This window comes from Schistocerca americana, chromosome 2, assembly GCF_021461395.2.
Source record: "Schistocerca americana isolate TAMUIC-IGC-003095 chromosome 2, iqSchAmer2.1, whole genome shotgun sequence".
NCBI classification, from domain to species: domain Eukaryota; kingdom Metazoa; phylum Arthropoda; class Insecta; order Orthoptera; family Acrididae; genus Schistocerca; species Schistocerca americana.
In genome coordinates this window covers 602,180,344-602,206,261 of record NC_060120.1, presented here as the reverse complement: position 1 = coordinate 602,206,261, position 25,918 = coordinate 602,180,344, and the positions used below count along the sequence as shown (strand labels likewise).

The 25,918-nt window shown below is 40.8% G+C and overlaps 1 protein-coding gene across 1 annotated transcript in view; it reads left to right on the top strand.

The window, feature by feature from the left end:
* Positions 1–25,918, top strand: part of LOC124596115 (AP-4 complex accessory subunit Tepsin-like) — a 102,521-nt gene that overhangs the window by 41,222 nt on the left and 35,381 nt on the right. Inside the window, exons 4-6 of the mRNA XM_047135129.1 lie at positions 1,029–1,190; positions 5,745–5,913; positions 5,995–6,186. Coding sequence (XP_046991085.1) covers positions 1,029–1,190; positions 5,745–5,913; positions 5,995–6,186 — 523 coding nt within the window. The remainder of the gene's footprint in view (positions 1–1,028; positions 1,191–5,744; positions 5,914–5,994; positions 6,187–25,918) is intronic.

The following is a 25,918-nucleotide window of genomic DNA, read 5'->3' as shown; positions in this document are numbered from 1 at the left end:
AACTCCCCGGGTTAAACCTTGTCGAAAGTCTTCGGGGTCACCTTGATTGAGCTGTTTGCACCGTGGATCATCAACTGAGGAAACTGGCACAGCTGGTCTCATCAACTGAGGAAACTGGCGCAGCTGGTCATGTTACTGGAGTCTGCATGGCTCCATATTCCTATTTGTACCCTCCAGAACCTCATTGACTCTCTTCCTGGGTGTCTTGCAGCGATCTGCACTCCAGAAGGTAGTTATTCAGGCTGTTGACAGATGCGTAATATTTTGTGAATTATAGAATGTAGATGGTCTTCTGCCTGCCTGCTTTGCCCAGTTGCACTGAAATACTAACCATTTGCATATGCGAGCATGCAATGCAACTTTGATGTTTACTACATACCGGTTTCATAATGTTGCAGTTTTGTAATGAAATTGAAGTCTCCTTCTAGTCCATAGAAAATTCTGGATGTGTGTTTTTTAAGGGGAGGGCAGAGGGGGTTAAGAGAGAGAGGGAGGAAGGGAGGGAGACTGAACATAGTTAAGTACAGATCACTGAATGAATAAAGACGAGGAGGTAGCTTAAGACATTCCTGTAACAGATCAACATGATGCCATAATTTTCACTGAAGAAGTGAATTATGATTTAAAAAAGACTGACTCATTCCATGTCACCAAAAGATGCTGTAATTATGCTCCATGAAACATACAGATAACTACGCTAAACTATGTAGCTAATTTCCATTTCCTGAAACGATAATTTATGTTGAGACTACTAGTATTTTTCTTTCACTGTGTGGAGATGTGCCTGAGCGTGTATGGTGACACATAGACAATCATTCTTACTGTTGTTCTTTGTTGTAATTTGCATATAATTTTAAATTATAATTCATTTTAATTTAGTAATTTAAGTAAAAGCATTTTAGACTAACTTGTGCACTTATGTACTTTGTGCAGTATTTGAGTATCATTATGATTGAAGCCTACTTTCACTGGAGGAGGGGGGGGGGGGGGGACAGTGTCATATGTTGTATTTGTATTTATCATTTCAGGTTCTTAAGATAATGTCTCATTTAGTCAGAAATGGACATGTTACTTTCCGGAAATATCTAAGGAATCACGACACTTCTATCAAGGAGGCTACGTCATATAGTGGACCACCCCACCCACTATTAGGAACTTCACCTTATGAAGCAGTGCGGAAAAATGCACAGGTTTGGAAACTTTGTTGAATTACTGTTTTAGTTATAATGTAATGGCAGACGTCAGAAAACTAGTATATCATTAGAAATATGCACTTCTTGTTGTTCTTATAATTTTCCAACAGGAGTGATAGATGTAAATTTCATATTTAGTTTATTTATAGATGCATTCCCATTAGCCTTACAGCTACTTTTCCAAGAAAGCAATCAATTATGGAAACAATAAGACATCAGAAAAGGTCTGGATTGCGAAATGAATCTCAGAGTATCAGGTCCAAGAACAAAGACATTGTATGGGCAATAGTTGAAAGATGGAGTGGGAAATAAGTTAAGAAATGTGAATACTTTGTTATTAAAAGACAAAGGCAAATAATAAATGACAGCAGACAGAAAATCAAGATATTTAATAACCAGATGATGGGTGTGGGCAGTTCAAGGGATAAAGCAGTAGAATAAATGCAGGAAGCAATGCCAGCACTTCATTTACAGTCAAATCGCAATTACATCATGTTTTGCCAAATAAATTAAGAATCTCATTAACTCCATCAAAAACAAAAATTCTTGACGAGTTGATAATATTGCAAGTACATTTTTGAAATCCATTTTTAACATATAGAGGGTGGTCAGAAACAGTCTGAATAGCTAGTAAGGTAGTTGCGGAGTGGTTGTACTGAGAAATAATTGTTAAGAAAATAATTCAATATGTTGTGCCGTTTCTGAATTAATTAGCATTGAAGTTAGCCTATCAGGCCATTGCACATGCAAATTCAAGCGGCCTGCCAGTTGTCCTCATAGCATAGATTTTAATGCACAATACTACTCAGCCTTTGGCTCAGTTTGATCCTTACTACTGCCTCCTCCGTTAAGACGAAAAGCTCTGTTGAAAGGATATTCACAAATAATTAATAATCTCCAACTTCATCTATGAAGATATTAATGGCTTGACAACAAATCGACTTCATTCCAGACTGTAACTGGCCCAAGAGCTTGCTGATAGCAGCATCATCATTGACAGAAATAACTTGAAACCTGGACTGCAAATGTTCCATGTAAAGTACAATATCTTATTGACACTCTATGTGGGTCTGAGGGCTTTGAACTCATATGGCACAAGCAGAAGGATATAAATTCTGTCCCAATACATAATGAAGTTTGTCCATAAAACCTGCACAAATGGGGTGAACATTCCAGCCCAGCCTATGATTATGGAGCACCAAACCAGACCATACTGTACACATTGTTGAGTAGTATAAATTGAGAGCCTACCCAGGTGATCCAAACAACATGCTCATGGCTACACCATCAAGCCTTGACTGGATTAAAAGATAGGATATTAGCTTTTAACAGCTGTTAGTTTAATGTATGATTTGTATTTATGTCTCTTCATCTTGCATTTTTTATTGTATTCCTAGAGCTGTAAGCTAAGTAAATAATATCTTTTAATGACAGTACAATTGAGGTGTTTGAATCTGGTGGCTGTTATACATATCCAATAATTAATCTACTTCCTCCAGTTCTGCTTATTGTTTTCAATATTACTTTGCAGTTGGATTAATTTTGAAACCTGTTAGATTTAAAACTTTGTTCATCACTGTAGACATTCCTCCTTGTGGAGAATCTAATCCACCTATCCAATATACGATCCACATGTTTTTGATAATTTTTCTGTTCTCTGCTTCGGGTTTCAGCCCACTCTCTGTCACGAGTATGATGTGGGGGGGCAACTGATTTCTGTGGAAGACATGAGCTCTGCGACATTACTGTAAATACTCCGGCAGTTGTCAGCTAATATTTTGAGCTTCTCATCTCTGGGTTTTCTATTTACTCTGTTGAAATAATCGATGTATCTGATTATCTGATGCTGTTTTTCTACCAAGGATCTCTGAGTTTTTTCTACTACTACTACTACTACTACTACTAATAATAATAATAATAAGCCACAAACAGATCTTCTGTGCCATGAACACACATGCCTCTAATCCTCTGGCCATGCCTATGAACAAAATGTAAAGGAGCACCACTCTCATTATGTCCGTGTCACACCTGAGTGGGACAGCTTAACCAAATCTTTGTCAGGGCTTTGGTTACTTATCATCATGCCCAGAAATAAGGAACAACCTACCCACAATCCTTGTCATCTCTTACAAAGTGGCATTCCACCACCCATCTAATATAGGAAATATCCTAGACCATCCTTATACTAGATGCACTATGTGATCAAAAGTATCTGGACACCTGGCTGAAAATGGCTTACAAGTTTGTGGTGCCTTCCATCAATAATGCTGGAATTCAGTATTGTGTTGGCCCACCCTTAGCCTTGGTGACAGCTTCCACTCTTGCAGGCACACGTTCAGTTAGGTGCTGGAAGGTTTCTTGGGTAGTGGTAGCCCATTCCTCATGGAGTGCTGCACTGAGGAGAGGTATCGATGTCAGCCGGTGAGGTCTGGCATGAATTCAGCGTTCTAAAAGAATCCTGAAGGTGTTATATAGGGAGGTCAGGATTCTGTGCAGGCCAGTCCATTACAGGGATTTTATTGCTGTGTAACCACTCTGCTACAGGCTGTGCATTATGAACAGGTGCTTGATCATTTAAAAGGTGCAGTCGCCATCCCTGAATTGCTCTTCAACAGTGGGAAGCAAGAACGGCTTAAAACATCAGTGTAGGCATGTGCTGTGATAGTGCCAAGCAAAACAACAGTGGGTCCAAGCCCCCTCCATGAAAAACATGACCACACCATAACACCACCGCCTCCGAATTTTACTGTTGGCACAACACACACTGGCAGATGACATTCTCTGGGCATTCGCCATACCCACACCCTGCCATCGGATCACCACACTGTGTACCGTGATTCATCACTGCACACCACGTTTGTCCACTGTTCAGTCATCCAATGTTTATGCTCCTTACACCAAGCGAGGCATCGTTTGGCATTTACCAGCATGATGTGTGGCTTATGAGCAACCACTCGACCATGAATTCCAAGTTTTTTCGCCTCCGCCTAAGTGTCATAGTACTTGCAGTGGATCTTGACGCAATTTGGTATTTCTGTATAATGGTCTGGATAGATGTCTTCCTATTACACATACGAATGGCCACTGCCAAATTGTTGCCAAGAGTAAAGTTGATCACCCAGTGACAGAACGCTTCGCTGAGCACAACATGCTTATCTCAGAGGCTGCTTCACAATCTCTGCCACCTGGATCCCCCCTTCACATTATTAGCTTCTCTGAACTACATAAATGGGAATTGTGCTTACAGAATACCTTTCGATCCTGCAATCCTCCTGGCCTCAATCTCCTCTTGGCCCTGTCCCACACCCACCTTCACTCTGTCCCCATGCCTTGCCCTCCCTCTTCTCACTCATTCTACATCATTTTGTCTCTCTTCCTTTGTTTTGTCCCACCGCTTGCCTGCTTGTCCAATTCTCCATGTCATTTTGCACCACACACATCTCCCATGCCTGTATCGGAGTTACCAAACTGGTTTTACATTCCTGTACCCATGCACGCTGCTTTTCTTTCCAACTGTCAGCCTGCCTTCCCTACCCCTGCAGCTGTTTCTCCCCTCACCCATTTCACCTGATACCTGGTACAACTCTTCACTCAGTTGGCTGGGACAGTGTAACTGCGTAAATATATGAACCATCTGTAGTTAACTCTCCAGAAGGATGTCGCCCAAAAGCACAGCAGTGTTTTAAATTTTGTTCATGTGCCTGTCAACAACTCAGCTACTCGGTTGTATGGCGAGTTGTTACCTTTACTCCTTCCAGTATCTATGTTCTACCAAAGACCTTCCATTGCCATAATTTCTTAATCTTTGCATGAGGAAATTGTGATTCATGCAATCAAATGCCTTAATTATGTTGAAAAATATTCCCAGTGGTCATAATTTCTGATTTTGTGAGTCTAGTACATCATGTCAAGGTAAGTATAACATGTTCAGTTGATAGTTCTTTTTGAAAGTGAGTGTTTGCTGCTGAGTATGTTGTTCTGTACTAAGAGTTTATAAAGTCTATTGTGTATAATTTTTATGAAATGTTAATGATAATGAAACAGTTTTCTGGATTTTTTCCCCTTGCCCATGGTTGAGATATAGAGCCATTGCTGGGATGCGGAGGCACAGCTGGAGAGGGGACCAGATTTACAATTTGCCAGTTTGGCATCAAGCGTTTATTCCACCTTAATTAGTAATTTTTTTGACAGTAGAGATTTAAATTTGATTTTGAGGATCCCTCTGTAATTTTTCATATTTGCCAGATATTCTTCATTTTTTTTTCACGTTTTGACAACTTGTAACAAGATTGTCTTCTTCTATCCTCAACATGATTATTGTTATATTATAATTTAAACATAGTTACTGAACTTTTCATCTTTAGGAGCTTCTAGAGATTTTATTTGACACTGACCGTATAAATGAGGATGAGGAGAAACATGTGACTTCAACTTCCGATTCGACAAAGAAGAAACAGTTGACAGGAAAATATGAAGGTTTTGGGTACACTGCCAAGGAAAAAAATTGTTATATTATAATTTAAACATAGTTACTGAACTTTTCATCTTTAGGAGCTTCTAGAGATTTTATTTGACGCTGACCGTATAAATGAGGATGAGGAGAAACATATGACTTCAACTTCCGATTCGACAAAGAAGAAACAGTTGACAGGACTTGGTTCTTCTGTTATCTCCAAGGGAAAATATGAAGGTTTTGGGTACACTGCCAAGGAAAAAGAAGGTGAATGAAAGCATCACATACTACTTATGCTGTGTATTGCACCCGATAATTTTGCTTATCTATTCTGATATATTGTTTCAGAGACAGTGAAGGACAAAGCTATGGACATTTTAATAAAACTAATACATCCAACTGATGACTCAAATGAAATGATAAAACAGGCATTGACCAGCAGTTCTGGAGAATACACACCAGTAAAAATTGATTCCTTGTCCAGCTCACAAAGTCAAGATGCACCACACAACACTGATGTTCAGAAGTTCAAAGTCAAATGTTAGTATTGAGACTGAACTTATTATTTCATCACACAGCTAGTTTGTAATCGGTTGTCTGAGTAGACTTATTTCTCACTTTTTAATGTTTCTTGTTTCCCCAATAAATGTACAGTGGAAATAATGACTGAAAGAATGAACTGTCACTCACCTTAGAGGTAAATTATGAGCAACAGATAAGTGCAGAAATAATATTAATTACTACTGGGCTTTTGAGCTTTCTTTCTTCTTTGAACCAGAAAGGGGATGCACACAGAATGACATACTTCACCAAATCACATTATTGTGAATGTCTGTTAGTATTCAAAATAAATGTTATTTCCAGTTTAAACACCTGGATCAACTGATATCTGATCGCAAGATGCTTGCAGTGCTTTCTACAGTTATTCAAAGAGTGTTGAGTGTTGAGATAGATCAACAGATGTTCAGTTGAGTTAAGATCCAGGTGATCTCGATATTAGGGACTTTGAAGTTTTAGTCTTGCTCTTCTGCCATGTTTCATACATTTCCAGCCACATAAAAGGTGAATTATAATACTAAAAGATCCTGTCATCACCGAAGGAGGCTACCATAATATGAAAATAATGTGACTACTATGTTCATAGTAAGCAGGTCAAGAATGCATTCCATATGGACTAAAGGTCCCAGAGAATGCCATGAAACCATTCCCCAGACAATAATAGTGTTCCCTGTTGTCTTACGTTTGTACTATCCTAATGTCCAGCCAACCCATGTAGCAGAAAACGTGATTCTTCAAAGGCACTAGACTCGCATTCAGGATAATCATGCAGAGTTAGGTTTTTTATTTTGTATTTATTTTTTAAAATCACTTAATGCAAATGCAGTTATGCATCCCCTGATAAGGACACAGACTATTTATATCTATATCATTTTCAATTTTGACCATGTATTCTGGCTTTAATGACCTTCTCATTGTTGGAACATTAAATCCCAGTCTTTGTTTTGCAAGAGATTACCCATTTGCAAAGTTGTAGCAGTACAGATACAATATCGTCAAGCAAACTCTGCAGCGGAGTGTGCGCTCATATGAAATATCATGGCAGATTAAAACTGTGTGCCAGAGTGAGACTCAAACTCACGACCTTTGCCTTTTGTGGGCAAGTGCTCTACTGACTGAGCTACCCAAGCATGACTCACAACCCATCCTCACAGCTTCAATTCTACCAATACCTCATCTCCTACCTTCCAAACTTCACAGAAGCTCTTCTGTGAACATTGCGGAACTAGCACTCCTGCAAGTAAGGACATTGTGGAGACATGGCTTAGCCACGGCTGGGGGATGTTTCCAGAATGTAATTTTCACTCTGTAGCTGAGTGTGTGCTGGTATGAAACTTGCTGCCAGATTAAAACTGTGTGCTGGACTGAGACTCAAACTCGGGATCTTTGCTTTTCGCAGGCAAGTGCTCTACCGCCTGAAGTTTGAAGTATGTTTTGGAAAAAAATATGTTGAACATCATTGGTCATAATGTGGGTATTTTAAAGTAATCTGTATGATATTTGGGCAACAAGAGGGATTCACAAAAATTCATGTTATTTTTGTGAGTGGGGTAGCTAGACAGGAGACTAAAATTGGAAACAAAGACAATGTCCCAAAAGAGAAAGTTTAACACCAGGTAATAAGAACATAATATGGGGTAGCCTAATGGATCCTAAGAAAATTCTTGTGCCACCTCTTCAAATAAAACGTGGTGTAATGAAACAGTATGCGAAAACTCTTGATCCAGATGGTGATAGTTTTAAACATCTGAGTGACAAAGTTCCTGCTCTGTCTGAAAATCCGAAATTACAGAAGGAAACTTTGTGGGTCCTCAAATCCGAGCTCTTTAGAGAAAGAAAATTTGAAGCTGCTATGACTTTTAAAGAGTAAAGTGCTTGAAATGCATTTAAAAAAGTTATGGACAATTTTCTATGAAACAATAAGCATCCAGATTATGTCTAAATTGTGAACAAGATGCTACAGAAGTTGAAAACATTGGACTGCAACATGAGTTTCAAATGAAACTTTCTGTTTTCACATTTGGGCGTATTGTCTGACAGCCTGGGGCAGTTAGTGAGGAACATGGACAGAATTTCCACCAGAATATTCCGGAAGTGGAGAGGAGATACCAAGGATGATGGAATACTTCAGTGATAGCACCTTACTGCTGGATGCTGTGGAAAAGTACAAGGAAGAATCTAAGAGAGAAACATTTGATACCAATTGAACAAGACATCATCCATGTGATATTTGTGAAGTGAATGGGAATGTGAAATTTGTTAATAAAAACCTTTGAAGTTCATTTGTAAGTCTTACACAAATCATAATGCTTTTTGAAGAAAATATGTGAATATTTCTTTCTTGGTTTGTCTAAAATCCTGATGTGATGGAGGAAAATGAAAGTCATTTATGAATTCAGTGATGTTGACATATTAAGAATCACCTTTACTAACAAAGAGATAGAGGGGCTGGCCAGTACTTACCTCAGCTCAGTACAGCCGATAGATACAAAAAACAGAACAGAAAATTTACGTTCCTAGCTTTCGGAACTCTGTTCCTTCATCAGGGAGGAGAGAGTGGAAAGAAAGGGAAGAAGGGAAAGTGGATTCAATTACTCTCAACCCAGGTTATGAAGCAATCGGGAAAGGAAAACAGAGAGGGTAGCAAGGATGGAGGCATGGTTGTCAGAAGGAAGCCAAAGATCTGCTGTACTAGGCTGAAGTAAGTACTGGCAAGCCCCTCTATCTCTTTGTTAGTATTTGTTTCACATCTTTATATGAGATTTTCCATTAATCATAAGAATCACCTTTCAAATGTAAAACAGCTCTCAAGAGGTTTTTAATTGTAGTCTAGTGCAATCATTATGGCAGTAATTTTATTTTCACTTTTGATGTGACTGCCACCTATGTATCTGTTTCAGCTATTGTGTAGATATGCTTTCCTGTATCAAAACATGTCAGTTTCTCACGTTTGTTTAAATATCTATGCTTAGCTTGTACCAGTCATCAACAATATCTTTGTTTACCGACAACTGACAAACTTCTTAATAGAAAATTTTCTTTCTGACTGTCTTAGTCTCCAAAGTACTTTATGATTTTAGCAAGTGCTGCTTGAGTCATATCTGTATTTACATTTTTATTTCACCAGTCATCATATAAAGGGTGGTGAATGTGTCGTACACTGCTACAATCTCTTCTCCGCCCTCCTCCACTCCTGACGCAATCGTGAACAGTGACAGCATGCAGGAAGTATGTATAAGCTTGAATATATTACAATCACACTAATTATGTGAAACACATGCAGGAGAAAATAATAGTGCTGTGAGCTATGCTGCATGCAATACATGGTTTAGTGTCTCTGGCTGGTGTGCTACATGTGGTGTCACCGCCAGACACCACACTTGCTAGGTGGTAGTTTTAAATCGGCCGCGGTCCATTAGTACATGTCGGACCCGCGTGTCGCCACTGTGTGATCGCAGACCGAGCGCCACCACAAGGCAGGTCTCGAGATACGGGATAGCACTCGCCCCAGTTGTACGGACGACTTTGCTAGCGACTACATGGACGAAGCATTGCTCATTAGCCGAGCCAATAGTTAGAATAGCCTTCAGCTAAGTCAATGGCTACGACCTAGCAAGGCGCCATTAGTAACATTGAATGTACCTAAAGAGTCTCACTTGTATCGCCACAATCTCCAGATGTACCAAAAGGATGGATTAAAGTTAAGTATTCCAGAAGCTACGTACTTTTCTTTATAGCATTCATTACGTATCCTGTTTCAGACCTCACGCACCCTGCTTTGGCTTAGCGCGTGCCTTTCGGCTTCCTCTCATTGTGTCTAGGCTGTCTTGTCTAGACACAACACTACAAATTGCCAGTTCAAGTCTGATTACCAGCAAATATTTATTTAGTATTTATAATTTCTAAAAGGTTCCAGAAATTTTGTATGTTTGTATTTATTGGATATTCTTAAATATTTGATGTTTGTATAAATAGCAACATTATCTGGCCAGGAGGTAGTTCTGTTCTGTCTGAACATTGACATCTGTAATAAACTTGTTTTCAGTGCTAAATGTTGTACTTTATTGACGACCTTTGCATTTGGATTTGGACTTGATTGTGATTACAACAGGACATTGTTTTGTGGAGATGCTGGGTGCTTCAAAATGTGTAAGTCATCGTGGCTCCAATTAGGCAACATAAAAACCATTGGGTACACAGACAACAACCAAAATACAACCACTGTATTGTTTCTAATGTACATATATTCAAGAGACCAATGGATTACAAAGCAGCAATATGTCAGCTACAAATCAGGCACCTGTCAATGTTTTTGGAGATGCCTATCAGGACCTGACGAAATGGCAGAAGGCATCCTACCCAGTCACCAAATACAATGGGTGAGATGACTTGATGTGCTTGACAAATGTGTACTTTCACTAGATCAGCACAGCTCAGCAGTGGTTCGAGAAAAAGGATTGGAAACTCAATAACTTGGACAAATTCTGAACAAAACTGAAGAAAACATTTGATGACAATCAGCAGCAGGTCCTTTTAGCAGATGAACTGTTGAAGAACAGAGCACAGCATCATGGGGAAATGAGACAATTTTATATACAGAAAGTTTTGGCCCTGTGCCACACTGTGAATTTGAATAGGACAGAAGCTGAAAAATCTCACATTTGAGGAAAGAACTCATAGAAGACATGTAAAAAGCTCTTGTGGTAAAGGATGCCACAATAACAGAGGAATTCATCAAGTAGTTCCAATGTATTGACAAAAGCAACAAAAAAGTCGGATGAAAGAGGTATGACTGACTTCCAAATATTGTCCCCATGACCGTTGTGGAAGACCACCAAGACCTCATTTGTCACATATATGAGGTAATAAGAAAGAAGATACAGCAGTGTATAACAGACAGAAATGTTGAACCACCCACGTTACACAAGAGACAGTAGCCACGAATGTCAATACCCATCTGTCAGGAGGTAATAGAGAATGTTGAAGAAGAGGTGTATTGATGTAATGACGGTGCTGCATGTGAACAATGTAGGTACAATCAACCCCTCCGCCGAGTATTACATCCCACAGAAGAACAGATATTTGTAGGACTGATGACAACACATTGATATGTTTCCACTCTTAGACACCCTGGACAACTTGTATGCTACTGCAGCATTCATTGACTATTGTGGCGAAAAACGTCACAGTAGTGTTACTCATTCCAGTCAACTGAAAGCAGTTACAGTCAACTTGTGGGATGAAGCCCCCTACGCTCGACAAGCTTGTCCTCCAGCATGCCATAACCATTCCCCATCACTGTTCAGAGATACCAGTCACTCACATAGCCACTGAATACAGAAAAACTGACCGGGGAAACCATCTACGGAAGTGATGTCGCCACAGACAAATATCCTCCATAGGTGACAGTGACCAAGATGTCAGGAAATTTCATTGACAACCAACCAGTCCAGGTGTTGGTTGACTTGGAGGCTTCTTTATCTGTAGTGTTGAATGTTTATCATCTCCAGCTAAAAAAAGACTATTGTTTGTAATACAAAAGCTATTGTGCTAAGGATTACATATGGAAAATACTGCGCTCACCCGACAGGGAAAAAGGAAGCTACTATTAAACTGCCAGAGGCAGAACACAGCCCTTCGATTTTGTCATTTTAATAGAATGTAGTCATTATGTTATTCTTGGATGGGATTTCTTGCAGGCATCATAGACTATAAAAGATCAGAGCTCCAGATTGAAGAAGCCATTCCAGTGCACATAACAAAGATTGCTCTGGCGAAGGACATAGCCAGTGGGGGAGGGTCCGGACCCCATTCCTATCACCTAAATGAAATTACACATGACCAAGTTCCCATGTAGTGAAACTGATTGAGGTGGCACAATCGTTAGCATACTGGACCCACATTTGAGAGGATCTGTTCAAACCCACATCTGGCCATCCAGATTTAGGTTTTCCGTCATTTCTGTAAATCACTCCAAGCAAATGGTTCCTTTGAAAGGGCATGGCCAATTTCCTTCCACATCCTTGACACAATCTGAGCTTGTGCTCTGTCTCTAATGATCTTGATGTCAACGGGACATTAAACCCAATCTTCCTTCCTTCCGTGTAGTGAAATCGAAAGATATTTTGATTTTCACACATGCAACAAAAAAGGAATATGCACTGTTGATAGTAAAAAAGACCATCAATAAATTGAAACTATATCTATAACACTGTATCTAAATTTAAACTATATCTATAACACTGTTGACTTTTGCCCATCCCTACTGTAGCCAAGACCAACTACCGTACAATGTTGGCCTTAATTGAGGTCAGTTGTTTTGCTAATCTTTTCAGTTCTTGTTTGCAGTTGAATTTAATGTAAGTGCTGCCATTTATTGATTTTGTGTTGTGTACTGTTATGATAGTTTCTAATTATGGATAAGTCAGTAACAAGAAAGAAGAGGAAAACTGATTTGGATTTGTCCTCTAGTATTATGGTAAGTTAAACATGTGTACGCAGTGCTATAATAGCCTAATTACCTATTTATAACCTGTAATGTTAGCACTGAATGTGTTATTTTGGAGACTGGTAGAACTTTAGGGATTGCAATATTTCAAAAGACAGCACATCATTACAAATATATTAAATTAAAATCAGTGCATAAAAATACACTTGGATTTGCGTGTGTCAGCCAAAAATCGTGTTGATCAACAAAAATATCACCTGAAAAGTGATGCTTTCATGTCTTTAAAAAAATTGATCAAAATTCTGTTGTTAGTAGTCCAAATGGCAAGATATTGCCCAATCTGGTCACCTGAGCAGTACTCAGTTATGAAAACCAGTTCCGATAGGATCAATAGGGAGGGGTCAGTGGAGAGCAGAGGGGGGGGGGGGGGGGGGGGGGTGATAGCACATTCTATATTTCATTCATACCTAAAAGAAAATAAATTTCATATAAACAAAAAAGGATGTTGTACATCATGGATGTGTTATCATCATCAGAGCTGGTATAACCATATTATCATAGAAAATACAAACTCATTTATGAGGTTTTATACTTTAGAGGTCAATTTGAAATTAATGCATGAATCTTGTTAAGATGCCAAAAGTGCAGCTCCTAGTATTTGTATATTCCTTTTTGTTTTATGCATAAATTGGGTAGCTATAGTTTCAAGTTGACTATTAAACAATAATTTTTAAAAGTGTTCTTGGTTGGGTAGAAAATTGAAGAATTCTAATCAGATGAGAGATACTTTAATAAAATTTTTAATTGAATTGAGGAACTTCGGATGCTTTGATGTGCTGAAGGAATTCTAACTTGGTTTCAGATAAGTTTTAAATTTAAATACAAGATTGTGGTAGGGGAAAGATAGCTATTGTCAAAAGAGATTTGAATCCATGTAACATTACAAGTTATTCACGCAACATTAAGAATCTTCTGTTCTGCAATAGTGAATCTTTGCTTGGCAGTAGGAAGACCTCCTGAACACAGATTATGTACATAAAATTAAAAATAAATAAATGTGTTTTCAGAATAAATGAGAAACATGAGCCTTTTTAAGGTCCATTTAATTGGAAACACTCCCTCTTTTGACAAAATCCTGGCTGTGCCCTTGTCTGGGTGGTTGTTTGCTATTGAATATGATGTTATCCCACTGTTATCAACAAGATGAGTTCCACTTGTCAATCTGGGTGCTCAGTTAAACTGTGAAGCTTTTGTCAATTGCAAAAAGCCACTCACAAGGGAACCTCCCCATTGCACCCCCCTCAGATTTAGTTATAAGTTGGCACAGTGCATAAGCCTTGAAAAACTGAACGCAGATCAATCGAGAAAACAGGAAGAAGTTGTGTGGAACTATGAAAAAAAAAGCAAAATATACAAACTGAGTAGTCCATTTGGAAGATAGGCAACATCAAGGACTGCTTGAGCACAGCAGTGTCGTGGTCCTGTGGTTAGCGTGAGCAGCTGGGGAATGAGAGGTCCTTGGTTCAAGCCTTCCTTCAAGCGAAAAGTTTAATTTTTTATTTTCAGACTATTATCAAAGTTCAGGCACTTACATAATCAACTTCGCTCTCCAAAATTCCGGGACATGTTCAGATTTCCTTGGACATATGCAGGATTTGACGGTCTACACACGGAAAAATTTGAAAACGTTAAAAACATACTTGACAGAGCACAGGGAAAACTGTGCGACTGTGAAACTATTGCATTCATTTGTTGCAGTTTATGTGACAAACTCTTATGTTTTCATCACTTTTTTGGGAGTGATTATCACATCCACAAGAAAACCTAAATCGGGCAAGGTAGAAGAATCTTTTTACCCATTCGCCAAGTGTACAAGATAGGTGGGTCGATAACATATTCCTTTCATGTGATGCATATGCCGTCACCAGTGTCGTATAGAATAAATCAGACGTGTTTTTCTGTGGACCAATCGGTTGACCTACGACCATGCGACCAAATGTTTTCAGTTCCCATTGGAGAGGCACGTCCTTTCGTCTACTAATCGCACGGCTTTCCGGTGCGGTTGCAAAACACAGACACTAAATTTATTACAGTGAACAGAGACGTCAATGAAGAACGGACAGATCATTGCTTTGCGAAAATAAAGACAATAAATTTACAGCTCGGGGGAAGATTTAAACCAAGGACCTCTCGTTCCGCAGCTCCTCACGCTAACCACGGGACCATGGCACTCTTATGCTTGCACTCTCCCTGATGTTGCCTATGTTTCGCACAGACTACTCAGTTTGTATATTTTGCTTATTTTTTTCATAGTTCCACACAACTCCTTCCTGTTTTCTCGATTGATCTGTGTTCAGTTTTTCAAGGCCTATCCACTGTGCCAAATTATAACTAAATCTGAGGGGGGTGCAATGGGGAGGTTCCCTTGTCAGATTCACGAAGGAACTGCATACCAGTAACGATCATAAGCATTTCAAGTGGTCACAGAGAATTTTGGATCACTTATTGTCACTGCTTCATCCTGCTACTGGTGAATGTGAGTGTGTGTGTGTGTGTGTACGCTGAGTGTAGTGTCACTGTGCCTGCATACTTAAATCAACCACCAACTGTATAAGCGGGGGCCAGCCTCTGGACGCTGCCTGTAGGAGGCTTGCACATGGCATGGTTTCTGCTGTACTGTCTACCAAAGACTCACTCCTGTATAGACACAGAGCAGCACTGACTCATCCTTGCTATGTCCTTTTATTTTGTACTCAGCTGTTCTGTACGTGGCTTATGTCGCACCTTCTGTATGATTCTTTTGTCTTGGTACAAGTGGAGTCATGAGAGATTTATTTCATCCATTAGTCAGAGGTTTAGAGTAAAACCATATTTGTTTTACTTGGCTCAATTTCATGTATTACTTGATTACTACAAGATCAGCAATGAGTTTGAAACGGTTTCTGCACATCCAGTCTTTAAGTGCGGTTTCATCAGATTTAGTCATTATGGATATAATGCTACTGGGCCTGACTGAACTTTGGCAGTGACCACTTTGTCGGCCTCAATTAACAGACAGAGCATTGTTCCACTAGTCTGTCTACCGACTTTTCCTCTGCATGATGATTCAGATGAGGATTGGGAATCTTACAAAAAAGACCCAGACAACATTTTTTGGCTTTCAGTGTCACAGACTAGAATTTGTGTGAAGCCTTCTTCCTCTTTTTTTATTCCACCTTAGGTGTATCAAGAACTGTGTTAGCTTGCCTCTTTACAAGATCTGGCTGCTCTTACTTTTGATCCCATGTGCTGTTTATTGTCCAGCTACCATCGCAAACAAATGCATGTCGTAGCAGCGTGAGTTGAATGTATGACCAAACCAATCATGCAGAGCCGGGGCAGTCGAACTTCACGGCCTTAGCCATAAGTGTCATTCATTACTAATGCTCATAATGACTTCTATGCAGACCTTGCGTGCATGACACAATTATCTGTGTAACTCCAGATGAGGAACTGGACCAGAAGGCTGTACTCTGTGCCCTTCGGCAGAAGTTTTGCGAGTGGCACAATCTTTTGAAGCATGGGGTGATGTGGCAGTCGTGTCACAAGATGTGCCCACTAGGACAACAGATAGCTTGCATGAGGAAGTGGCATTGGCAGTGGTAAACATGCGGACACAGCGCCAAGCAGACCAAGGCTGGCTCAAGTTCCGTGACTGCCACAGCACCAGCATCACTGTTCTCTATTTCTGTCTTGTCCTTTTTGCTTTGTCCAGCATGAACAATCGGCGGGCTACACATATTGATTCTCAGAAGAAAGTCCACATCATCTTTGTGTGTCATTTACTGAAGGTTGCTGATGATATGGACACGGATGTAAACTGTGTTAATTCCGATGCTTATGACTTTTCCCTAGTTGTTTATCGAGTTATGTTTTTTTCACCAAGTGCTCTGGCTACAGTTCGACACAGGTGCTGCATTGACATTATTGAATTCTCAAACCCATGTGAGTTTAGGCTTGTCACTGTTGACACTGGTCACCCAGAAGCTGGCCTTTGTAACAAGCAGAACCTTGCGCTGTTGGGACAATATATGGCATCTTCCTTGTACAAGTCAGTGGTTCGTTACGTTAGATTTTTGATGGTTGCTGATGCCAGTGTTGAGAACTTGTTTTGGATGGGTGCATTTCACGCATTTGGGTTTTCTGTCACTGACACAGTTCACCTTTTGTCCAGATATATGGTGTGTTACTAATTTTTCCTTTGAAATTCATGGCTCAGCCTCGTTTTTGTCATGCGTGCCCTGTTCATGTCGCACTGAAACATCAAGTGACAGCAGAATTAGACATACTTCAATGTCTAGGGGTGGTGCAAACTGTTATGGCTAGTGAATGGTCATCTCCAGTGGTTTTAGTTTGGGAGGCATCGAGGAAACTTCACGTCTTTAGCACTTTCAGTACTACTGTCAACGACGACAGTTCAATCCCGCGTCCGGCCATCCTGATTTAGGTTTTCCGTGGTTTCCCTAAATCACTTCAGTCAAATGCTGGGATGGTTCCTTTGAAAGGGCACGGCCGACTTCCTTCCCCATCCTTTCCTAACCCGATGAGACCGATGACCTCACTGTTTGGTCTCTTCCCTCAAACAACCCAACCCAACTACTGTCAACACGCAGTTGATCATGGATACATATCCTCTCTGCCACCAGGAGGAACTGTTGGCGAAAATATCGGGTGACCAGCATTTTTCTAAAATTGATTTGTTCAAGCATATCTGCAGATTCCTGTAGATGAAGTGTCGCAGTGAATTCTTGTTTTGAATACTCCTGTTGCTCTCCTTTCTTTCAGTGTGGCTAGTGCCCCTGCTATTTTCCAATGATTTTTAGAGCAATTGACTAGGTCTGATCTGGGTTGCATTAATTATCTGTATGATATTGTTGTCATGGGCTCCTCCATAGTCAGGCACTTGAAAAATTTCCACACTTTGTTTTATGTCTTACAGTCTACAGGCTTCTGGTGTAACCTCACAAAATCTCAGTTTTTTCAACCTTCTATTGTTTATTTGGGGTTCGAGATCTCATGGGGTGGGGGTTCCCCTCTGATGGACCGCATCTCCACTGTTAAAATTATGTCTCATTCCTCATCCACGAACGAGCTTCAGGCCTTCCTAAGGAAGACAGCCTACTACCATTAAATTCGTGCTGGGGGTGGCTACGTTGGCCCATCCATTGCATCCCTTGTTTGCTGGAGCCCAGATTGCAAACACACTTTTCAAATGTTGAAATCCAAACTACTCTCGGCCCCTTGTTTAGCTACCTTCTCTCGGGACCAGCACATAGTTTTGGCAACTGATACCACACAGTATGGCCTCGGCATGGTCCTAGCGCCCTGATATGCCGATGACTCTGAATTACCTGTTGCTTTCGCCTCTAAATCTGTTACTCCAGCTCAGCAGCATTACTCCAGATGGAAAAAAAGGCTTATTACTGACTATAAAGCCTTTGTTTCCTTGTTTAATCCTCACACTTCCTTGCTTGACAAGGCAGTACATCACTTACAATGCTGCACTCTGTTCTTGTCTTGTTATTATTATGAAATCTGGTTTTGACCCATGTCTAAACATGCCAAAGTGAACACCTTGTCCCACCTTCCTGTGGGTCTTGATCCAGACTTTGATTGGGAAGAATTGCTTTGCTTGCATCTTGAAACTGAAGGAGAAACCATAGTTGAGGGTTTCCCAAGTATGAGCTCACACAAGGGAGCTGCCATTGAGACTGACCCGATTCTCTGCCAGATGCTATGGTTCGTTCAACAGGGCTGGCCAGTAAACTGCCAGGTCAGGCTTCAGACTCCCTGTGCAACTATTTTTTGTTACAATATCACTTCTCCGTTTTTGATGGGGTTTCATTGTTGTCCTCGGAAGACCTCTTCTAGAGTAGTCACTCCTGCCGCGTTATGCTCAAGATTCTATGCCTTCTCCACCAAGGCCATTGGGGAGTTTCATGCACTAAACTGTTAGCTAGGAGGCACAATTTTTGGCCAGGAATTGATGACAAAATTATCTGTTTTGTCACAGCTTGTGAGCAGTGTGCCTGACAACTGGCAGCTCCCACAGTGTCTCTGTCCCCCTGACTCCCTCCACACCACCCAAGGGAACACTTTCATGTAGACTTTGTGGGTCCATTCTTGAATTCCTATTGCCTCTTGATTGTGGATGCATTTTCCCAGTTTTCTTACATTCTCTAGTGTGCATTGACATTACCTAAGTTCACCATTCATGAGCTTTTGAGGGATTTTTGAGGGGTTGCCTTGTACCTTAGTTTGCGATAATGGACCCCAGTTCATTTCTCACATACTTAAATTGTCTTATTTCCACCACAGCATTGGTCATGTTATGGCTCCCCATTCCACCCTCAGTCAAATGGCAAGTTGGAACAGCTAGTGTGTACATTCAAATCCCAAATGAAAAAGTTTATTGTGGATTCTTTACTGAACGATGCCCTTCTCTGTTTTCTGAGCACCTGTTGCTTCATACCTATGGGGGAGCAGAGTTTGGCTAAGCTCCATGGCCAACAGCCACACATGGTTGTCCACCTTATGCAACAGCCTCCGATGCACCTGCCATGGTTGGGTTCGTCCAGCCACTTCACGCTAGGATCGCTGGTATAGACGCAAGGGTTAGGTTGCCGGCCCATGTGGATGTCAGCCAGTGTTGTCCACTGTTTGATCAGGTGCCCCCCCCCCCCCCTCTGCCGGAAGTTACCGGTTCATGGCTCCTGTCGCCACAGCCCAACCGTCCTGCCTTGACCCCGTCGTCGCCTGCTGTGGAGGCGCATCCATCCCATTGGCTGCCTCCTCCACGTGTGGCGCCCTGGGGTTACAGCTTCAAGGTGCCAGGTGCTGGTCTGTCTCTGGTCTCCGTTCTGTTGCCACAGCCTGCTGTTCCAGTCAAGCCACCTCTACCAGCCCCTTTACCATCATCGCCTCAACCATCATCGCCGGTGGGTCCAGCACCATCTCCTTTCCACAGGACCTGCCCGAGATGGGGATGCAGGGATAGCAATGGCACCCTCCTCCCTGTTGCTGTCTTTGTGCATAGCAACGTACCACTGTCATCGAGCATGCGTGTGTCTCCATGCATTCTGGCCCTATGCACTGGTGTCTGCCCAGTGCATCGTCCCGCCCTCACCATTGGCACCGGCTTGTGCCACTCTGGACCTGATGAATATTTCTCTCATCAGGCAACCAGCATCTCCTCAATCACCAGAGTGCCCTCCTTTCATGAGGGAGAAGTGTGCTGTATCCTGCTACTAGTGCATGTGAATATGAGTGCTCTGAATGTAATGTGCCACGTGTATGTACTTAAATCAACTGCCAACTGTATCAGCACTGGCTCAGCCACTATAGCCGCCTGTAGGAAGCATGTACACGGCATGGTCTCCATCACATTGTATACCGGTGACTCGCACTTGTATACGTGCGGAGCAGTGCTGACTCACTCTCACTATGTTCTTTTAGTTTGTACCACTGACATCAGTTGTTGTGTATATCACTATTGTCACACCTTCTGTATGATTCTTTTATCTTGTTTTGTGTGGAGTCACAAGAGGTGTATTTTTGTTATTGCTCAGAGATTTATGGGCAAAGCCATATTTGTGCTATGTGGATCAGCTTTGTATATTAGAGATTCATTGGAAGAATCCTAAGGAAATGCAATCCGAAAACAAAGGAAGTAGGTTACAGTACGCTTGTTCGCCAACTGCTTGAATACTGCTCAGCAGTGTGGGATCCGTACCAGATAGGGTTGATAGAAGAGATAGAAAAGATCCAACAGAGAGCAGTGCACTTTGTTACAGGATCATTTAGTACTCGCGAAAGCGTTACGGAGATGATAGATAAACTCCAGTGGAAGACTCTGCAGGAGAGACGCTCAGTAGCTTGGTACGGGCTTTTGTTGAAGTTTCGAGAACATACCTTCACCAAGGAGTCAAGCAGTATATTGCTCCCTCCTATGTATATTTCATGAAGAGGCCATGAGTATAAAATCAGAGAGATTAGAGCCCACACAGAGGCATACCGACAATCCTTTCCACGAACTATACGAGACTGGAATAGAAGGGAGAACCGATAGAGGTACTCAAGGTATCCTCCGCCACACACCGTCAGGTGGCTTGTGGAGTATGGATGTAGATGTAGATGTAGATGTAGATGTTATTTGGTTACTACAGTCACAAGCAGCCATAAAAGCTATGTGCATAGTAACAGCCTTACCAATTCAGGATAGATGCACTCAATCCCACTGATGAAGAATCATGTTCTGCTACATCTATGGGTAAGTGTAGGAAGTTACTGTCAAATTGCCAATTTCACTTTTCAAAGGTATTTGAAGAACATCCAAATTGTCTGACAACTGGATAAAGTATCATCAGGCTGCAAGCCTCCATCAAAAAACGAAAAAGTGCCTCTTCAGTGCCCAAGAGATGAAAATCTTGGGGCACATAGCTAATAGCGATGGATTCCATCCCAACCCAGAGAAAATAAGATAAGTCACAGATTTTCAACTCCTTGGCAAATTTGTGTTTTGAGAAGTTTTGGTGGAATGTGCTTGTACTGCTAGCAATTCATGAAGGACTTATGCATCAAGGCACAGGCCAAATTTTCCTGGAATGAGGTGCAAGGAAGAACTATCCTTGTTGTGAATGATGTGCTAAAATCATCTCTAGTCCTAACATTGTATGATGAGAATGCACTGATGGAACTTCAGACTGACAGTAGAAGTTATGGGGTGGATCCAGTTCTAGAGCAAATTTAGGAAAGTGCTGAAAAGGTGATAGCTTATACTTCCAGAGTCTGAGATGAACTATTGTCCAATCTGGAAAGAATGCTTTATTTGAGTCATCAAAAAAGTGTGGCTATATTTTTTTGGCGAACCGTTCACTGTTGTGATGGGCTACTGTTCTTTATTCTGGCTAACTAGCCTGTAGGATCCATCAGGTCGACTAGTGAGATGGGCACTAAGACTTCAGGAGTACCACATCACAGTGGTATAGAAAAGCAGGTGGATACACGAGGATGCTGACTGTCTTCCAAGGAATTTTTGCGAGAACACACCAGTGGATGAAATCTCGGTCATTGCTTTGTTAAACGGCTTTGCTGCTGAACAGACAGAAGATGCAGCACTGATGAAAACTGTAGAAGTCTTGAAGGATGTCGAACCAACCAAAGGAGAATTGCAGTTATAAAAACAGAACATTTTCTGAGAGGGACTATGATATAATGGTTGCTCATCATCCCAGCTCATCTATGGCCAGCTGTCCTGAAGTATTTGCATGATATTCCAACATCTGGTCACCTGGGATTTGTTAAGACTCTAGACTGAACCTCAGTACAAGTTTCTCAGGCTAGGTCTCTATCAATCCGTTAGACACTATGTCAGCCACTGCAAGGAAAGCGAGTGACGGAAGTGTGTGCACAATCACCCTTGGGGCATATGATACCAAAATTCTGCCTGCAGCATGCCAGTCCACTGAATTGGAATTGACCTCTTGGGCAGATTCCTGGAATCATCAAATGGGAATCGATGGATAGTAGTCTTCTGTCTGCCCACACTGTTGTCACCAAAGCTGTGCTAACTGCCATAGCTGTGGGAATTGGAAGGTTTCTTGTAGAAGACAACATTTTAATGAATAGAGCACCCCAAGTAATGCCCTGTGATCATGAAAAAGTTTTCAATTAGAGACTGGTATCGGAGGTTATTTCGCAGTGCAGCAGGATAACAGTTGCCTACCACCCACATTATGAGCAGGGAGATTGGGATACAATACTGCCTGTCGTGACATTCACATACAACACAGAAAAGCAGGACACTACAGGCTTCACAACATTCTTTTCATTCCACAGTCGTGAGGCTGAAATGACAATGGATACACATCTCTTGTTTCAGTCGAACAATATAGAGTATCCAGAATAAATTTTTACTTTGCAGCTTAGTGTGCACTGATTTAAAATTCCTGCCAAATTGAAACTATGTGCCAGACTAGGACTTGAAACTTGAAATGAGCGCACACTATGCTGCAGAGTGAAAATTCATTCTGAAACCGTCCCCCCAGGCTGTGAGACTCCACAATATCCTTTCTTTATGGTAGTCAGCAACCCCCCCCCCCCCCCCCCCCTCCAATCCCACAATGATTCAGTTGCAATGAGACTCCCCTAAATTGAATGTTTTTAATGCAATATCCCAGTGGAAAGTTTATGGGCCTTTCTTTTTTGTTGAAGCAGCTGTAACTAGTTTTGCTTATCTTAATGCACTAGAATGATGGTTCTTTCCATAATTGGAAGAAGCTGAACCACAGAACTTCATTTTGCAGCAATATGATGCACACCTCACTGGCATCACTCAGTACGCGATTGGTTAAATGACATTTACCCAACCACTGGGAACAACTGGCCTGTTGATTTGATGTGTGTTGTGTGATGAACGGTGCTCATATTGAGCACTGGTAAGAAAAATTGTTTTAGCTGATGTTTCATTTGATGTATTAGTTATAATTTTAAGTCTGCTATAAATGTAGGTTTGCCTTTTCTTGAACTGTCTTCTAAGAGAAGTTGTAGGGTCAGTGTTGCCCCGCACGTTCTACATTTCTCCAGAATCCAAACTGATCTTCCCAGAGATTGGCTTCTACAAGTTTTTCCAGTCTTCTGTAAAGAATTTGTGTTAGTATTTTGCAACCACAATTTGTTAAACTGATAGTTCGGAAATATTCACACCTATCAGCAAATGCTTTTTTTGGAATTGGAATTATTATATTCTTCTTGAAAGCTGAAGGTATTACACTTGTTTCATTCAACTTGCTCACCAGATGCAAGAGTTCTGTCATGGCCAGTTCTCCCGAGACTATCAGTAGTTGCAACAGAATCTCATCTACTTACGGGGCCTTGTTTTGACTTTGACCTTTCAGTGTTCTGTCAAATTCTTCTCGCAGCATCATATGTCCCATCTCATCTTTATCTACATCCTCTTCCATTTCTATAATATTGCCCACAAGTACAACCTCTTGCATCAATCCCTATATTCTGAGGGTATGAGATTTTCCAGATATTTTTCAGCTGAAGTTTGGAAATAAATAAATGCGTTGAGTAGAAGTGAAATCTCGTACTAATTTTGAAAATAAAGGAAGAAGCTTTGTTGATAGAAGTGTGTGCATTTTTTGTTATCCAGAATTATCATTCAAAATATAAAGTTTATGTAAGAAGAATTATTAGGGGACAATTCCTGTTTTGTGTATCTTATTATTTGCATGAGGTATTCCTCATGGTCACCGTGGTGTTCCAAGAGAGTTGAAAATGTGCTTGGAGTCTTGATGGGTAAAGTTGTCAAAGCCAGCAAAGAGTCTTCTGCATCAGCCATGCTATCAAGGATTACCAATCACCAGAAGTTTATATCAATAATGTATATATGTATGTGTTGAAAAACTGCTTGTTATTTATTGCCCAGAAGGTCTCCTGTAACAAGATACTTATTATCTATAAGTGCTGTATTTAAAGGCACAATAAAAGTCTTAAAAGATAGAAGTTGCCAAGTCCTGGTTTTCAGTAAAAATTAAGCTATTCTACAGATAAGAGTATTTAACAAGTTGGGTGGGTTCACAGACTACTATGAGCTGAAGATCACAACAAGGTAACTTAAAATATAAATGAACCCTCGCGGTTTACTCCTTCCACCTTTCAGCTTTACCTTCTTTGCTTAGGACTGGTTTTCCACCTGAGTTTTTGATATTCATACAGATGGTTCTCTTTTCTCCAGAGGCTGCTTCAGTTTTCTTGTAGGTGGCATCTGTTTTTCCCCTAGTGATATGGGCTTTTAAATACTTACATTTGTCCTCTAGTCATTCCAGCATAGCCATTTTGCACTTCCTGTCAATGTTGTTTTGTAGACATTCGTATCCCCTTTCATCTGCTTCATTTACTGTTTTTTTTTTATATTTTCTCCATTCATCAATTCAATTCAATATCTCTTGGGTTACCTGAGGATTTCTATTAGGCCTCATTTTTTTTTACCTATTTGATTCTCTGCTGCCTTCGCTAATTCATCTCTTAAAGCTACCCATTATTCTTCTACTGTATTCCTTTCCTCTGTTCTTGTCAATTGTTCCCTAATGCTACCACAGAAACTCACCACAACCTCTTGTTCTTTCAGTTTATTCAGGTCACATCTTAATTTCCTACCATTTTGCCGTTTCTTCACTTTTCTTATGCAGTTTATAATCAATTAACTGTGGTCAGAGTCCTCATCTGTCCCTGCAAATGTCTTACAATGTAAAATCTGGTCCCAAAATCTCCATCTTAACGTTATACAATGAATTTGAAACCTTCTGGTGTCTCCAGATCTCTTCCACATACACAACTTTCCTTCGGGATGCTCTGTGCAAGAGTCTACCAGGTGGCTGCCTCTTTCATTCCTTTCTTCCAGTCCATAATCACCCACTATATTTCCTTCTCTTCATTTTCATACTGTTGAATTCAAATCTCTCATGACTATTAAATTTTCATTTCTCTTAACTATCTGAATAACTTCTTTCACCTTATCATAAATTTCTTCAGTCTCTTCATCATCTGTTGAGCTAGTTAGCATATAAACTTTTACTACTGTGGTGGACATGGCTTCATGTCTATCTTGGCTACAATAATGTGTTCACTATGCTGCTCATAGTAGCTTACCTGCGTTCCAATTTTCTTATTGTTTATCAAACCTGCATCTGCATTACCCCTGTTTGACTTGTATTTTTAACTCTTTATTCACCTCACCAGAAGTGCTGTTCCTAATTCCCACTGTATCTAACTTTAACATATTCATTTCCCTTTTCAAATTTTCTAACCTACCTGCTCAATTAAGGGATCTGACATTACACACTCTGATCCAAGGAATGTCAGTTTTCTTTCTGCTGATAACAACATCTTCCTGAGTAGTCCCCACCCAGAGATCTGAAAGGGGGACTATTTTACCTCCAGAATACTGTATCCAAGAGGATGCCACCAACATTTAACCGTACAGTAGAGCTGCACACCACTGGGAAAAATTACAGTGGTAGCTTCCCCATTCTTAGTACCAGAACAGCAAGGCTGTTTTTAGGTTGATGTTACAAGGCCAGATCACTCAGTCACCCAGACTGTTGCCCTGCATCTACTGTAAAGGCTGCTGCCCCCCTTCAGTAACAACACATTTGCCTGGCCTCTCAACAGACACCACTCCATTGTGGTTGCACCTACAGTATGGCCATCTGAATCGCTGAG